The following is an 18818-nucleotide window of genomic DNA, read 5'->3' on the forward strand; positions in this document are numbered from 1 at the left end:
ACTAAAGATTATAGTCCGCTCTGACTCTCTCCGTAAAGTTTCAAATTATCAACATACAAGAGGTGCAATAACTTGTAGTTGCTACTTGTATTGAGCCTGTATCCAACATTTGTATTATTAAGGAGTGTAGATAGAAGGTTCAATGCTAGGTAGAATTACATCGGTGAAGACATCACCATTCATATTATCATTGAGAAGAATATTGGTTCTCCATGTGCCCATAAGGTAGCACCTCTCTCACTTTGGGACATTCCTATGTAGATTTCTAGAACGTTCATTAGACGTTTCTGAAGGACAGAATCAGGGGCCTTGCAATAATCAATGTAGCATACATTGAGAGAGATTGCTTTTTTTAGTTTGCGCTTGTTTTATAATAACCACTGCATCAATAGAAAGTTAGTGCTTACACCCAGCTCACCGTATATTAGGATCGCCATCCTTGAACAGCATATAAGTGTTCCCTCAAAAAGAAAATCAGAAATCTGTGTAGGATCATCTACCGCTTTTGTAAAACAATAAGCCACATTTGGAAAGCATACTGAAAGATTCTTGATCCGAAATGATGTAGTCGATCTGGACCTGGCGATTTCCAGTTGCTGGCCTTTCTGAGCTTGGTTTGACCATATAGAGCTCCAGTAGTCTTAAAAATCATTAAGGTTGGGTGGCGCTTGTAAAATTGTTTAATTTGAAGATTATTTTTCGAGGTTTCTGAAAAAATTGTTTCTGTCCTGTGTGACATCTCTGTTTTGTTATTTCCTCTTAGAGAGTTCATTATACCTTCAAGATCCTCTAGCCGATCCTCGATGTTGCCTAAAATGGCATTTTAGTTGAAGTACCTGAAGCTTATGGTGGTGTTATGATTCATTCAGGTTATGCCTGCTGATTGTTTTTCTTTTTTTTTGACAGTTATTAGATACTCATCAAATATATCTTCTTTTGCACGGACTTTGTTTATATCCTGATCTAAGCGTCTTTTTAAAGTCCTGGGTTTCGTATGTGTTGTTTGATCCTTGGGAAGTATGTTTTTTGTCAGTTGAGTTTGATGATGGTGACTTCAGAGCACTAAATCGACAGACTGATTTCTTTTAGAGTTCGAGGTTTATTTACATATATATATATATATTTATTATTATTATTTTTATTACTATTATTATTATTATTATTATTATCTTGAATTGGCTTGAGCTGAATAAACATTCTAAAATAAAATATTTTTTATTAACTTATATACTAATTTAATATTATAAATTAACCCAAGATAAGTCCTACCAAAAATGTAACCCGATATCGCACTTATCTAATGCATATGCATCGGTCTCTTTCAGTCTGTAATGTTGATAAGATTAACAAAACACAGCATAAAAGATGAACGGGTTCTTAAAATCGCTATTCTTATATGATAAGATTAATGAAAGAAGTCCTTTTAGTTAATACTGTTTGACCCTAAAATACCTACAATTATAAAATTAAAATTCTTCCCATAGATCAAGCTGCACTTATCGTAACAATACCATACACTCTAACTGTCTCTCATTGACAATTAGGCATTGTGTTCAATTGAGTTATATGGTCTTAATAAAGTAATTGTTTAATTATATGTTCTTGTGCGGTATATTTACGTGTTTCTTTATTGAAAAATTTATAAAATGTTCCTTTGTGGGAAATTGGCTTAAACATAGACGAAACCCTACCGATTAAAAATATTAATGTGTTTGTTTTTTTGTAGGTTTGGAGAGCAAAATAATTTTTTTAACCTGATTTCTTCTCGTCCATATACATCACGCGATTTGTTAAATTTCTCTTTGAAATGGTAAAGATTGACAATTTAGACGCGAAGAACATTCTTAATTACTTACGAGTTTTTTTTAATGGTTACACTTATATGGTAATAAAATGATAAATTTTTATCTTCGAGCTTATTGTTCGTAGAGAAACAGTTTTAAGTGAGAACCTAAGAATGAACTTGATTGAACCTGATAAGTGAGACATAAGATTTATATAAGACGTTCAAATTCAATTAAAATAAAATTTAATTATGTTTTTAGGATACTTGTTTTTGTATTGTTATTTTTGTTATATTCTCAGTCGTATTTTTGAAAGGTGATCTGTAACTTTTCAGGCCTATTAATTGATAACATAATTTACTTAACATAACAGCTTTAACATAATTATGTAACTAGGTATTAATTGTTTTGTTTATTAATTAACAAAAGGTAAAAATACATCAACAAGATAAGACACGTCAATAAAGTTGGACCACAGGTACTCTTCAAATAAGTAAAGGGCATTTTTAATTAGGTACTCCTTACTCCTAACACATTGAAGAACTGCACTCCATAGACGTGTCGTTACGGGATCTGTAAATCCTCTACCGCGTGACCAAGGAGCAACTGTTCCGGGTATAGTGAGTGAATATTAGCATGAATCGTAAATTTTTCAATGATTTAATGGTTGCAGACTTATTGGCATAAACCACAACCAGAAGTCTAAAGGCGTTAAATCGCAAGAGCGTGGAGGCCAATTCAGTTCACCAAATCGGGAAATGACACGACCAGAGTCAAACTTTCTCAAATTCTGCAAAATCGTCAATGTTTCACGGGCGGTATGATATGTGGCACCGTCCTGCTGAAACCACATGTCGTCAAGATCAATAGCTTCCAAATGAGGCACAAGAAAGTGTGTTACCATAGCCCGATAACGTTCGCTATTCACATTTACTGCATTACCTTCTTCGTTTTCAAAGAACAACGGTCCAATTATTCCTCCAGACCATAATGCACACCATACAGTGACACTTTATAGATGTATTGCTTTCTGATGGTCATTCGTGGATTTTCTAATCCATCGAGGTGAAAATGGGCCTCATCACTGAAAACAGGTTGCTCAAGAATCCAATTGGTTGATTTTTTCGCTGTTCATGGTCTGCTGGCAGAAGTTGTTGAGTCAGTTGGATTTTGTAGGTACGTAGCTGTCAGTAAATCCTTAGTGATCATTTTCTGAAGAGTACCTGTTGAAATGTCCAATTCTTGTGCTGGACTACGAATTGACGTCTCTGACTTTTCTGTCACACTCTCGCGAATTGCCGTCTTGTTTTGACCTTTACGAGCTCGTATCGTGTGTCTCACATCACTAACCAAACCACCACTTTCGAATTCTTTTACTTTTGATTACACTTTTCACAGTAGATGAATTAGGAACATTATTTCGACCGAACATTGGCCGCATTTTACGAATAGTGGCAATTAAACACTTACCATTTTAATAATAAGTTCTGACAATCAAGATTCGTTGTTCTACCGTGTAATGCTCCATGTTTACCATGTTAAGTCCCATCTGTCAACAGTGTCAACTCGATCTGTCACGTCATAATCATGTGACATTCTGACAGTCAAACATGGCGCGCAAGTATCCAAAATCTGCAAGCAGAAGGAATTCGCATTAGGAATAACTTCGACCAGAGTTCCCCAACATGCGACCGCCAGGCCAATCCCGAGTTTTACCAAGAACGGCAAGTTACAACTTCATCCAGAGTTTGTTCACCAGGAGTACATTCTCTAAGGGAAAAAAATTGATTTGGCCCATTTGATACCCCCAATTGATACCTCCCACTGTCTTAGGTTACTGCATGACTGATCAGCTGTAATATCCAGGCTAGATAGCCTGCTATCAGCAATCAAGGATGTTGTCATTAGCGTAAAGATAAAATACAGACTGGGAAGATCATTGGCATACACCAGAAAGAGAATGGGCCTGAGAACAGAAGTTTACTATGCTCGATACTATAGAAAGTTTTTGACAAATCGTAAAATGTTTCCTGAGATTGGAAACTGCACTCAAAACCCTCCAGAATCTTGTCACACAGGTCCCTGGCCGCTGTATCCGTTGAGTGTTCATGTCTAAATTTTTCTCAAAGTAATCTTCAATTTGACTTTTCAGTAATGTCTAAAAGACTTCACCAAAAATTAGGACTAAAAAAGTTGGCCGATAAGTCACTGCAAAAAAAAGCAAAGCCAGGAATACAATCACCTTACCTCTGTAAGGTCGATCGGAAGCATTTCAATGTGATCGGAGCATTCACTTTATTACCAAAAGTTTTAATGACTTTTCACATATCTTGAGACGGATTTCTAGGTTCATTTATAAATGTATTATATTTTTTTCAAATTTGTATTATTTTTTTCAAATTAATTTTCCTCCAACTCTGTGCGATAGTTCTGCACTAGCAGATTAGTTTTGTTTATTTTGTTTTTTCTTTGTGAAAACAAACACAAACAACCATGTCCATGCCAGGATTTGAATCTGAGACCACACGATCACATCGTGAACATTTGCCCACGGTGCCGCCGGGGTTGGCTCCCTTATGGTTATTTAAAAAGTAAAGTTTATAACCTCGAAATTTGTAACATCACTTTTCAGGTAAAATTTTTGCTGAAGTTAGCAAGAGGTGATTCACAGAAAATTTTTTAATGCCTAATTTGATATGATTTTTTTAAGAAAGTTATTAAAGGTAGTTCGTTTTGAAATGAAAGCACTGTATACGCATATTAAGAAAAGCAGTATGCCGTGTACCGAATGGGGATAACGCCTTATTTTAGAGACATCTTCTGGTAGTATAAAAACTAATATAATGTAGCGTTTTTACCCGTTTGTTAGGTGTGACGAATTAGAACACTCGATGACTAAGGGTCACCTGATTTGTTTTACACATACACAAAACACGATCATTAAAGATTGTTAGAAATATTTATTTAAACTGTATTTATTTACTACTCTTTATGTCGAAATTTGTAAAAATCGCACCAATATTCCGACTTGAACTGGCCTCCTGGCGGCGAGGGCTCCTTACATACCAGCTAGACCATGGTTTCAGATTCGCTAACCGGTGCGGTGACATCTCTGGAGACAAGTGAAAGTCTCCAGAGATGTCACCGCGATCATTCCGGAACGACGAAGAATAGTCGTGGCAGTTTGGGAATTGCTATGGGCTTCTCAGATCCTCGGCAAGCAATTCCTCCCTTAGAGAACACAAAGCGTCCCAAACATGCTTATAGATGGTTAGCTTCTGATGTGACGCCTGTTTGGTAACCAGGTTAAAAATCCTTCTACCAGTCTCTTCTTCAGTTATCTTGAGTGCTTGCCTTTCGAAAAATACAATGATGGGCAATGAATTCATCAAATGTCAGATCCGACTCTGATGGTTGGATTGGCCACAGCTGAGCGTCTTCGTGGTTTCCATAATAAGGAGCCAATCGGTTAAAGTGAACGATTTGACTCTCGGTGGCTTTATTATGCTGTAAAGAACATCGTTGTTGGCTTCGAGAACTTTGTAAAATGAACTGAGCGAAAATGGTCTCTTAGGGTCATAAAGTCAAACCAAGTCACCGTTGTTGTACCTCCCTTCCTATCACTGTTTGAGCCGAAGACTTATGCTTTCATGAATGGCCAATCAATAAGTAATAATAACGTTATACCAGTCTCTTTGGTCAAATACCAATTAATGATTCTATTCATTCGTTTCACCATGCCATCTGACTGCAGGTGGAATGCAGTAGTCCTCGTTTTCTTGATTCCAACACTAGGTAGGATAATTTCTGGTTAACCTATACCCTAAAAGGCGAAATGTATCCCTCATTTCTCTCAAAAAAAACATGCAACCACTTTGACGACCCTGTGCTATATTAACTGATTTTAATTTCAACTTAAATGGACCAACGTAGGATATCAATAAAGAATGTGAAAACAACAAGATTTCCAGATTTTCCACCAGCGAATTTTTTATTTTGGGGTTATTTAAAATTAAAAGCAAATTAAAAAAAAACTGAAAATTTAAAAAAATGCAATTAGATAAGAAAAGGAAAATTAGTCGAAAGACTATATAAGTGATAAAGAACCTAAAATTGCATAAAAATACTGTGTAGTAATCTTAGTTTTGGATATTTTATTAAATTTTTTTATATTGAATATATACAAAGTGTGCTTTTTTGACATTTCGTATATGTACTTATCGTAATCTTGTAAGAAGAATGTCAAGACAAAAGTTTGTTTTGTTTTTTTTTAAATACAAACCATATTAGTTTAAGCTTTGATTCTACTGATGAACTACATTACAATTCTATTAATAATGCTACTATAGAATCTATACTCAATACTCAATAATTTATTCATGTTATCACATATACAGTTGACATACATCAAAAAAGATAAAATAATATTAATTGAAAAGAAACTACTTAAAAGGGTTTGTTAAAACAGAGAAAAGAATAGAACTATACATATGATTGCAATTTATTGGCTCTACTGATTTGTACAAATGATGTGAGGCTCTCCTCGGATATAAAAAAAATTCCCAGGTGATCTGACAGAGAGACATCACCAACACTGGCTAGATATGAGGATTTGGGAATCTTCGTAAAGACATTATCCAAGGAATTGCTACCCCTGATGGCCACCTTAATTGACAAATCAAATCCAAAACTGATGGAGAAAAGGTCAACAATCGACGAGACTCCCTCCGGTCTAGGTTAAACTTTACATAAAAATCACCAGTGATACTGTATTTATCAGTAATAGTTAAAAAGTCTTCCGACCTAGCCAGGAAATTGTCAAAGTTACTAGCTAGAGATTGTTATAATTATGGTATATAAAGCTAATAAACTGAAAATCGTATCAAACTTAGGATAGATTTTCCGTTATATATTTATATATAATTTGTTTTTTGAGTCCAAGGACCAGTCCAAGATTAAAACGCTGGCCAGAACCCAGGACGCTTACCATATTTGTTATGCAGATCCTTAAATATTACTTTATTATTTAAGATAACTACAAGAAAATGGCACTTATATTCCAGGGATCTCAACGATTTATATTCATTAGTAGGCTACTTGCTCTTATTTTGATGATAATAATAATTAAATTCTAAATAATCAAAAATTCTTAGAAACTCTACTGTTTGTAATAAGTGAATAATGTTGCTACTAGTTTTTCATTTATGATTGAGAATAAGAAAATAATATTCAAACAATTTTAACCTCCAGTAAATTGACAATAATTAGCTCCTTAAATTGATAATAAGACACATAAATGGTTCTAGTATTTACATATTCTCTTCATTAAGTGTCTGAGAAATATAAGATACTTGATGCGGCGTCATGGATGCCGATGAATAATTTATTATAAGTATTAATTTAATACAGTTGACACGAAAATGTTAATAATTATTTAGACCAGGGATGTCAATTGATTAGTGGTTTAAACAACATATATGGTCTCTAAAAGACTATTATTTTAATAGAGCTGCCATTAAAATGATTACTGATGTGTCATCATTATAGGTTTAAGCAGCTAGTATCAGATCCGACTGACGCCTAATAAACAAAGCAAGCAGTAGAGAAAGAACTAGACTGTTCCAAAATACTTATACAGAAACAACAAACTGGGCACTGGTTTCTTCGGAACCATACCTTAGACCCACAAAACACTAAGAGCTGTGAAGAAATCAAGATCAAGGAATTTAAAAAGGAACCAATCTGGAAATTATCTTACTAGCTACTGGTCAATGGAAGGCAAACTATAAGACAGTGCGAAGTAAACGAACATATACATCAGATGGAATTGAAGCGTGATACAATCTCAAGATTCCAGAAAGCTTAAAGACTCTGGTTGGATTTGCCACAGCTAAGCGTCTTCGTGGTTTCTAGAATAAGGAGCCAATCGGTTAAAGTGAACGACTTGACTCTCGGCGGCTTTATTATGCTGTAAAGAACTTCGTTGTTGGCTTCGAGAACTTTGTAAAATGAACTGAGCGAAATTGGTCTCTTAGGGTCATAAAGTCAAACCAAGTCACCGTTGTTGTACCTCCCTTCCCATCACTGGTCGAGCCGAAGACTTTCCTGTGCTTTCATGGATGGCCAATCGATAAGTAATAATAAAGTCATCCCAGTCTTTTTGGTCAAATATCGAATAATGAATGATTCTATTCATTCGTTTCACCATGCCATCTGACTGCAGGTGGAATGCAGTAGTCCTCGTTTTCTTGATTCCAACACTAGTTTCGGCAGACACTAGGTAGGCTTTTTTGACATTTCGTATATGCACTGATCGTAATCTTGTAAGAAGAATGTCAAGACAAAAGTTTGTTTTGTTTTTTTTGAAATACAAACTATATTAGTTTATGCTTTGATTCTACTGATGAACTACATTACAATTCTATTAATAATGCTACTATAGAATGTATACTCAATACTCAATAATTTATTCATGTTATCACATATACAGTTGACATACATCAAAAAAGATAAAATAATATTAATTGAAAAGAAACTACTTAAAAGGGTTTGTTAAAACAGAGAAAAGAATAGAACTATACATATGATTGCAATTTATTGGGTTTACTGATCTGTACAAATGATGTGAGGCTCTCCTCGGATATAAAAAAAATTCCCAGGTGATCTGACAGAGAGACATCACCAACACTGGCTAGATATGAGGATTTGGGAATCTTTGTAAAGACATTATCCAAGGAATTGCTACCCCTGATGGCCACCTTAATTGACAAATCAAATCCAAAACTGATGGAGAAAAGGTCAACAATCGACGAGACTCCCTCCGGTCTAGGTTAAACTTTACATAAAAATCACCAGTGATACTGTATTTATCAGTAATAGTTAAAAAGTCTTCCGACCTAGCCAGGAAATTGTCAAAGTTACTAGCTAGAGATTGTTATAATTATGGTATATAAAGCTAATAAACTGAAAATCGTATCAAACTTAGGATAGATTTTCCGTTATATATTTATATATAATTTGTTTTTTGAGTCCAAGGACCAGTCCACGATTAAAACGCTGGCCAGAACCCAGGACGCTTACCATATTTGTTATGCAGATCTTTAAATATTACTTAATTATTTAAGATAACTACAAGAAAATGGCACATATATTCCAGGGATCTCAATGATTTATATTCATTCGTAGGCTTCTTGCTCTTCTTTTGATGATAATAATTAAATTCTAAATAATCAAAATTTCTTAGAAAGTCTACTGTTTGTAATAAGTGAATAATGTTGCTAGTTTTTTCATTCATAATTGAGAATAAAACTATTATATTAAAATAATTTCAACCTCCAGTAAATTGATAATAATTAGCTCCTTAAATTGATAATAAGACACATAAATGGTTCTAGTATTAACATATTCTCTTCATTAAGTGTCTGAGAAATATAAGATACTTGATGCGGCGTCATGGATGCCGATGAATAATTTATTATAAGTATTAATTTAATACAGTTGACACGAAAATGTTAATAATTATTTAGACCAGGGATGTCAATTGATTAGTGGTTTAAACAACATATATGGTCTCTAAAAGACTATTATTTTAATAGAGCTGCCATTAAAATGATTACTGATGTGTCATCATTATAGGTTTAAGCAGCTAGTATCAGATCCGACTGACGCCTAATAAACAAAGCAAGCAGTAGAGAAAAAACTAGACTGTTCCAAAATACTTATACAGAAACAACAAACTGGGCACTGGTTTCTTCGGAACCATACCTTAGACCCACAAAACACCAAGAGCTGTGAAGAAATCAAGATTAAGGAATTTGAAAAAGGAACCAATCTGGAAATTATCCTACTAGCTACTGGTCAATGGAAGGCAAACTATAAGACAGTGCGAAGTAAACAAACATATACATCAGATGGAATTGAAGCGAGATACAACCTCAAGATTCCATAAAGCTTAAAGATTATTTAGGCAATTTAGGAAAACGAGTAACGGGATAATAGTGAGGGAGATATTGCAAAGTACCAGTCCTAGTATCGACCCGAATTTATTCTTCGTCACTATTATCACTTGTACACACACACCGCTGAAACCGGTAGATTCAGAACAACAATGACAAGTAACTCATTGAACCAATCAGCTTAAAGTTGAGTTATTGGTTGTGTAGATAGCGGCAAAAATTCTATCCACAATTTTGACTCGAATTGTCAGTAGGGTAGGGTGGGGCTAGTTGAGTCGGATTTGGAAAAATGAAGAGTCATGTTGTTATTATTTAATATAAATAATTAAACATTCTAGGGATTATTGATGTATATATTTGTTTTTAAAAAGCAATTAATAAGTTTGACGAAATATTGTTTTATTTAGGTAAAAATGACTGCAATATGGCTGGGTACAGTTGACTCAACTTACCCCACATATGGGGCAACTTGAACCGACACATGGGGCCAGTTAAACCACACAAACTAAACTGGCATAATGGCTGGTTAAGTCAGTTTTCTGATGAAAAATTAAAATCTAATTTTAGAAGTACTCAAAAAATTTATTACCAAAACTAAATTAAACATTTTGGAAATTAAAAACTAATCGCTGTCGCAGTTTATACCCGGAGTGCACCTTAAATGAGCCCATTTTTTGAAATTGGAACCAACACTGTATCCATTCTTCACCCAGAACACTATCTGTAAATGCTGCTAGGCACATCAGACATTCATCATCTTCTTCAGACTCAGATGATGGCAATGGGGAAAAAGATTTCTTATTTATTTTATGCTGTTTTATGTTCTTGGAAAACTTGTTTTCTTTTTCTCGAGCAACGGCTCCTAGAGTCTTTCCATCGTCTGAATGTGAAGAAGTAATATGGGACCGTCGTTCTTTAGTTTTCAATAGTGTATTACCTGAGTTGGACACATCTGTTAAAATAGCTTTTTTAGCAGTTTCTTTCTTCTTGTTGTCTACTTTACCAGAACTTTTCATTTTCCTTTTTCTTTATTCTTCAGCAAGTGCTTCTTTTTCTGGCGTGTCTGTCAAAATCGCGCAGGCTTTCTTCTTTCTCTGGTTTTGTGTTTTTCTTGGTCCTGCCTTAGGCAAAGGCCGCAAGCTTTCAGGTGAAAAAACTCCAGTAGATGTAGATGGTATGGCGTTGTCATCAGGTGTTTCTGGAGCTATGGTTTGGGAAGTGCTGGCAGAAATGCTGTTATTTTCTGTCAATGGCGGCTGAGATATAGATTCGGGAACTCGACGATTAGTCACATATGATGGCGCGAAATCTGTATCAGAAAATATATCACCATTATAAGGATATATACCCGTTTTTGAAAATCCATTTATTATATTGGAACTTGTAGCTCCTAATGGCAAAGCTGTACAATTTTTGGTATTTCGTATATGTTGATTGTCTGTCCGGGGTTGTTACGAAGCCATACATCCTGGGCAGAAGCCAAATACTTCTTGAAAGGCCTGAAGACTGACACGTCCAGTGGCTGAAGTTTGTGGGTGCAGTGTGGTGGGAATGAGAGCATTACCACTTCGTTGTTCTTTGCATATTCTACGGTCTCAATAATTGATAAATGATTGTCCAGTAAAAGTAAAACAGGAGACTGTTTAGTAGGGCTTGTATATTTAACGAAATGCTTCATAAAATCATAAAATTCTAAATCAGTCACCCAACCACTTGCATTTCCTGCACCGATGCATTCAGGACCGTTTGAAATAAAATAGGGTTTTAATTTGACAAACATCGGTCGTATTGTATTCCCTATTGCTGATACGGCGGTTATTATAATTAACATTACGTTTATTGAACGAGGTTACTCTACCTAAGCTTGTTGGTTCTGATTTTCTTATTGAGAGCTGAGGATTTCTAGTTAAATAAGCCGTCAACCAGTCCTTTTCTGCCATTTTATTTATCTTCCAAGGTTCAGGAACGTTTAAGTTATATTTTGTTGCACATTCGAAGGCTAGGCCTCTAACATCAATTGGCGATAGACCATAAAAAAATGGGTGCCAATTTGAGCAAGTAATCTTTAAGAATTTCTTCTTGCTCTAAATAAAAAACTTGACGAGATGCAACATATCCCATTGTTACTTCGTCTGGTCCATCTCCACTCTTTAATTTTTTTATATATCGGCCCAGCGTCGTTAATTTTATACTTTTACCCTCATTTTCAACTGCTTTTGCTGCATTAAATAGCTACTCTTTTGTCGCCTCTCCACGTGCGGTCGTCCTCTTGTAAGTACGCATCTGAAAATAAAACAGGAATATAGCAAAAATATTATTTTATACACAAAATAAAACAAATACATGAAAGGGGGTTAGTTGAGCCATGTCTCAACTTGCCCCGTTAATTTTGGCTCAACTAACCCCACACACGTTTTTGGAACAATTGAACACATAATAAAAAATTTATTTAGAACTGTTATTTTTTAACTAAATATTATTAAAATAACACGGTTATGAACAAATATTGCACTTACTTTGAAGTCCACAACTTTAAAATAACGAAGTAGGACCAAAAACACATTCAATATCGATTTTTTACTTTCGCGTGCAAAAATAGAAAATTGACGATACCTGCGCCTTAACTGCTGGCGATCAACTAAATTCATGAGATAAACAAATAAGGCCGGTCTACGTAGCTTCGTGTTCACTCGGATTCCTTAAAAAGTGTTAGGTTTTTGTCATATGGTGCGTGGATCAACTAGCCCCGCCCTTACCTATTGCATTTTTAGGATTTATCTTTGAAATAACCTCAATACTGATCGCCCATTTTTGATGGAGATTATTACTGGACACCAGGACAATGATTCTAGATGTTAAATTGTTGTAGAAAGTTTCATGAAGTAGTAAAAAGGTTCAAATTACAGGCGTTTAGCAGAATAGGCTTATCGTTTATAACATTATACTAAAGGTTCCTTTCTGGGGTTCAACGTGGGAACAATTGCGTCATGAAATACAAAAATATTATTACTAGAGAAAATTCCTCCCCGAGACAAATCACTTCCTGATTTGTCTCGTAACTATCAATTAAAAAACGTGCTAGTTGCAGCGTTTTCCTTGCGCGTTCCAACTAAAAAAAAAACATTATAAAAACAATGAAATAATTCGCAACAGATTTGTGTCAATGGATATAATAACTATGTATCCCCCGCCACTTTTCGATAATAATACCTTACAGATAACAACCAATTTGTAAAATTATATCGGTGATGTTGCCGCTTTATTAAATATGATTCATTGCGGTGTAGGCACAAATTTCTTTAATAAATCCTGCAAGTATGTTTTGGAAATGCAAGAGGATGATGTTGTTGTGGAAAAGCGCCGGGCAACTTTTGTGTGTTATTGTGATGATATCGTAAGTTGGTGGTTTTTTCCTCGTTTAATTTTGTGTTAATCTGTGTAACTACATGAATGTCGGTTGACGAGTCGGATTTTGTAAGTTGACATTGGTAAATATAGTGTTTGCTCTGATTATCCGTTGAGTCACTGCTATAAACAATACAATGTGATAATATTCTTTCTGTATATATGTTTTTAATATTTGAATGTTTATTTTTCTTTGAACAGCTATCAATATGTGGTAATGAAGAAATTAGTTATCAACATTGCTTGTATAAATAAATATTAACAAATCAACAATTTAAATTGTTATCTGTAAGCCTGATAATAAGGCTTTTTATGTACAATTTTTAAATGAATTCAAAATTAAATTATATTATATTATTTAAACATATTCAATGGGAATTTGGTTTAAGCATACATAATATTAGCATTTATAAGTTTTATTATTATATGATTTTTGATAAGAATAATTTTACGTGCAGTTAGTAAATTAAGGTAGTGTAACAAAATATCTATACAAAACAAAAATGATTAATAAACTGCTAATTTTCCAAATAATTATTTTTGAGATTTAGATTTTTTGAAAAAGATATTCTCACATTACAGTTGGGAATAAGTATAGAACAAAGAAGCTATTTCCCCTAAAACCATCTGATTTTTTACAATAATCCAACAAATACAATATTTCATTTATAAAAATTCTTACTGGACTAATATTCAGACTTTCGATGCTTATTTTCAGCTATGCTTAGTGGCGTTTATTTATTATAATTTTTTACAGATAATATCAAATAATGCAATATCTTATACAACTGTGTTATTATATTATATACACACTTAGATTATAACACGTGATTTACTACACATACGTTCATACTAAACACATTGTGAAACATTTGTTTGCACTGTATTAGGTTTCTTACTATTTATTTCGATTTTAAACTCGCGCCAATTTTCAAACTTAACTGGCCTGCTAGCGGCGAGGGCTTCTTAACTATTAGGTCGATCATTATTCTGGAACATTCACCATATTTCTACATGTGTCCCTAGATGCCGCTCGCTCCATCCTTGTCGCACCTTCGTCTAGATATTTTGTTAATGCCGTAGAACAGCTGGTAGGGGAGACTGGGGTCAATTGAACCATTTTGTACAAATATTTTTTTTCTGGCTCGATAAATACTATAATATGATCAAAAAATAGGTAACATATAGCTGGGAACTGGACATACTTGACCTAGTAGTTAAATTTGACTATAGATAAGCGAAAAAAATATGCAAATAAAAATAAGTGGTGGAGCATAATGTTTCAAACGACCCCGATCAAGGGTCAATTGAAACACATTATGGGGATAGTTGTAACAAAAGCAGTATAGATTAAATAAAAAACACATTTCTTTTTTATTTCTTTTATTATTCAAAAAAGACTCAAAATCATATAGAAACTGTAAAAAATGCCTCATAACAACAACAAAAAAATAACAGAAGCTGATATTCTGCTTATGAGGAGGAACATTAAACAGAAACGTAGGAACATAAAATAAAACTTAGGAAAAAGTTTAAAAACAAAAAACAACAACTGGTGGTTCTTATAATATAGATGTGTAACACTTTCAATTTTTGGTCAGTCACTTTGGCAATTATGGCAAACATAATAGGTGATCTCTTGTGGTGTGCTTCATGCTCCATGCGACCACATTTTGCAGTTAGTACATCGGATCCACTGTTCACCTGGCTTACTTTTATTAAATGGTTCAACACACACCAAACAAAAACTTTCACTTTCGTCGTCGGTAGAATTTTCAAATGACTTTCTTGTTCTCACGGGTGCTTTTTTTGGGATTTTCTTTGGACCCTTCTTTTCGGTTTCCAGATTCCGTTTGACCTTTTGTGTTTTCTTATTAGCTTCTCTCTCTATTTCCTCCTTTTCCGGTGTATCGATGTACACGGTTGACTTTCTCTTTTTCTTTCCTCTTGCGTTTATTTTTCTTGGTGAAGCTTTTCTGAAAGGCCTAACGACTTCTGGTGAAAACGTGTTATTTTGGGTGTTTTCGGTAATTTTACAATTTTTTAGGCCCCGAGAAGTTGATGGCGTTGGGTTTTGAAACTCATCTTCTAAGGTTCGGTTGAAGGCAACCTATTGGTAACAGACGTAGATGAGGTAGGATTATCAAATGTATCTTCCAAAGTAGGATCTGTCAGATTCAGATTGTTGCCTGGATCTAAAGCAGGTGAAACTGAAGGTTCGATTGAAGGCAACCTATCTGTGACAAAAGATGGCGAGAAATCTGTCTCCGTAAAAATATCTCTGTTAAAAGGATATATCCCTGTACACTTAAATCCGGCTTGGATATTGCTTTGTGTAAGAGCTAAGGGCAATGATGTTGCGACAATTCCGGGTAAATCATATATAGACATCGGTTTACTAGGGTGACTACGAATCCAACCATCACAAGCAGAGTTTATTGCTTTCTTAAGAGGACCGAAAACTGTTCTATCGAGGGACTGACATTTATGCGAGCAGTGGGGTGGGAAAGAAAGAATTACTATTCCATGAGTTTTACAATAGTCTAATGCTTCTATACTAATATGGGATGAGTGGTTATCCAGTGTGAGTAGAACATTATGAGCTTGTGAAGAATTTGTGTGCCTGGTGGACCATCACGAATAAAATGATCCTGAAACCGCAGTCGAGGAAAAATAAACATGGGCGGAATCGAATTGCCTGGTGCGTTTATTGCCACCGTAACTGTTACGAGGTACCACGTTCTTGTGAGGTAATTAACAAATATACAATTTTATTTATTTTTTTCAATTTATTCAAACATTATATACACATACTGTTTTACAATAGAGGGGTCATGCCTAAGTTGATTTAACGACTTGTATGCAGTACTGTCCTCAAAAAAGTTGGAAAAAAAACTAGTTTGTTATACAACTATTCTTAAAAGTCTACAATATATATACAGATATACAAGGTGTCCCGCACCACCGCACCCAAACTCCGCCAGAGCACACCAGACCCAACCCCAAGCCAAACGAGCCCAAAAGCCGCAGCCCCACCCCCACCCGCCCCCGAGCTACAGGGCGTCGAAGCCTCAATCACCAATTTGTAATTGTTGTAAAACTTTACATGAAAAAAAAAATTATAAAAAATTTGGCAACGTTGTATGGTCATTAGGGGACACCCAATAAAAATGTCTTTAAACATGCAGAGTTGCCGCTTCTATGTAAAACTAGCAACGTCCCTCCTATTCCAAATAGAAATGTTGTATTTAATTACATTTTCGGATTCTACATAAAATTGCAAGAATTTTAATGCATCACATGGTATATTTCTTTTTTTTTTAATAATTGTTTTTTTTTTATTTTGAAACGCCCTGCAGCTCAAAGACATAAAAATAGAAGTACAACTTTAAGGGTTTTTGACTTAAAATTAAATGTAGTACATTGTCAGAAAATTTGAGCATAACGATTTAGGAAGAAAAAGGGCAGTTATTTAATTAAAACCCTAACACCCTGCAGCGCGGAAACAAATGAAAACGGTACCACAACCCCCAGGACCACCCGACCCAGAATCAAATCCAGCACGCCGCGACAAAACCCGAATACAACTAACCCGAATGCGTATAATTGCACCCACTTGTTTCATGCCTCTTTTTGCTACAATTCGATTTGGTTTCTGGACTGTTGTTACGCCAGTTTCGTCTACGTTGTAAATATCCTTTGCTTCAAATTTGTCTCGATCCAAAACTTTGGCAAGATTCCTAAAAAATACAGAAACATTTGCACAATTGAAGCTGGTTGCTTGTGGTGCTCTTATTGATAAGTCACGGTGTCTTGACATAAAACCGAAAAACCAGTCTTCTCCTGCCATGCCGTTTTTAATCCAAGTGTCCGGTTTATCTATATCATATTTAATGGTATAATTCTAACGCAAGTCTCCGAATATCTTTGGTTGACAGACCTTGATAAATGCAGCTTTTTTTATGTACTTTACCATTTCGGTTTCTTGAAGTTCATTAAAAACTTTATTTGCAGGTTTATAGCCCATTGTAACAGATGGTTGACCTTCAGTATTCCCCGCAGCTTCTTTCTTTCGCTTGTATCTCAACAAATTCACATGAGAGATACCAAATTGGTCGGCAGCTAACTTCCATTTTTGAGCTCTGCATATGCAGATTCATATAAAGATATATCTCGACTTGAACGATCAGTTTTCGGGACTCTTTTACGGGGCATCTGAAATGAAATAAACTAATTAATTTACTAGAGTAATGTCCTAACTAATGAAAGCTGACAAACAAACTAAACACACTACAGACTCGATTACAATTTATTTCATTTTAGAAATGAACGGTGAGGTCAGTTGAAACGTTACAAACGTCCCCGTTACAACTGACCCCAAACGCCTTTTTTAAATAAATGACACCATATTTACTACAAACAAAATGAACTAATGAAAACCGACAAACTAACCAAATACACATACAGACTCATTTACACATGCATAAGAAATATAACAAATACTTACTTTGGATACGTGAAAACACAACATCTCGCACTATAATAGGTACGTATACTTTGTTTAATGGCCCGCGGCGTACTGCCAGAAAATGGTTGTCGATATTATGGTCTATATTACGCGCGCAATTTGTTTCTATCTTGTAGCGGAAGAAAGTTTTGATTACTGTTTCAATTGACCCGTGTTACAATTGACCCCAGTCTCCCCTATATTAAGATCATTAGAATAACTAAGGTCATTCTTATATTAGGTAAACTAGATGTGACTTAATTTTTATTACTAGATTTTTAAACTTACTTTAAAAATGCTGTAAAATTCCGTTTGTCACCTGTCTTTTAAGACTGTCATATCGCTAGTGGTTTATTACCATTAGCCTAGTTATACATAAGGGATGCACTGGAGAATAGTAATGCAGTAGCCTGTATTTACTCTGATTTGTCCAAAGCATTTGACAGAGTTAACCAAAAATCTAATTAGAGTTAATATCATTTATCATTAGGTATATTGCGTAAAAATAATGTTTTCACGAAATAAAAAACAATCAAATATTTCACATAAAGGGTAAAAACGTATAGAGGGCCCAATGTAACGGCGGACAAAGATTATTTTCTACTTGCTGAAATCTGTATTAAAATGAGGGTTATTAAATTTTTTATTATAACGGTAAATTCGATTTTATTAAATTTTGTCGCTTAATGCGGAAAAAGTGAACAAATTGAGAGAAATACAATTTGTTGTTTGCCAAATAGTCCTATTAACTTTTTAGATATTCTTTTTATGCCTTTCTAGTTTATTTTAAATTTTTATACAATTTATATGCATAATTAAAAAAGCTACGCAAAACGTTATCATATGTTCCTATGATTGCTTGAAATATTCTGATTTTGTATTTTTGTCACATAATGATTGACCAACAAAATCATGTTTTAATATCCATTCTTATACATATTCACTAAATAAAAAAATAATTAAATAGTGCATAAAAGAGGTCAAAACTTTTAAGAGGTCTAATTAAAAAAAAACTGATTCCAAATCTGGATAACTGGATTTTAATTCCAGGGATTAAGTCATTTTAGGAATCTTACAGACTTTTAGAGACATTTTGTAATCCAACAAGAACTTGAAATAATTTTTCACGATATTCCAGGCTTTTGAAATCATATTCGTCTCCCAAGA

At 34.4% G+C, this 18818-nt stretch overlaps 1 protein-coding gene across 7 annotated transcripts in view; it reads left to right on the forward strand.

Moving 5' to 3' along the window:
• LOC126745487 (ral guanine nucleotide dissociation stimulator-like 1) overlaps positions 1-18818 on the forward strand; it is an 85432-nt gene that overhangs the window by 44143 nt on the left and 22471 nt on the right. Inside the window, exon 1 of one of the 7 annotated variants that reach the window (XM_050453351.1) lies at positions 12985-13133. The exons of 4 other annotated variants lie outside the window; for them this stretch is intronic. In XM_050453351.1, coding sequence (XP_050309308.1) covers positions 13008-13133 — 126 coding nt within the window. In that variant the 5' untranslated portion in view covers positions 12985-13007. Of the gene's footprint in view, positions 1-12984; positions 13134-13174; positions 13214-15774; positions 15895-18818 lie in introns of those variants that run through there. 2 more of the 7 variants (XM_050453353.1, XM_050453352.1) reach the window with 2 other exon arrangements.

The sequence above is a fragment of the Anthonomus grandis genome, chromosome 16 (genome assembly GCF_022605725.1).
Source record: "Anthonomus grandis grandis chromosome 16, icAntGran1.3, whole genome shotgun sequence".
Classification (NCBI taxonomy): domain Eukaryota; kingdom Metazoa; phylum Arthropoda; class Insecta; order Coleoptera; family Curculionidae; genus Anthonomus; species Anthonomus grandis.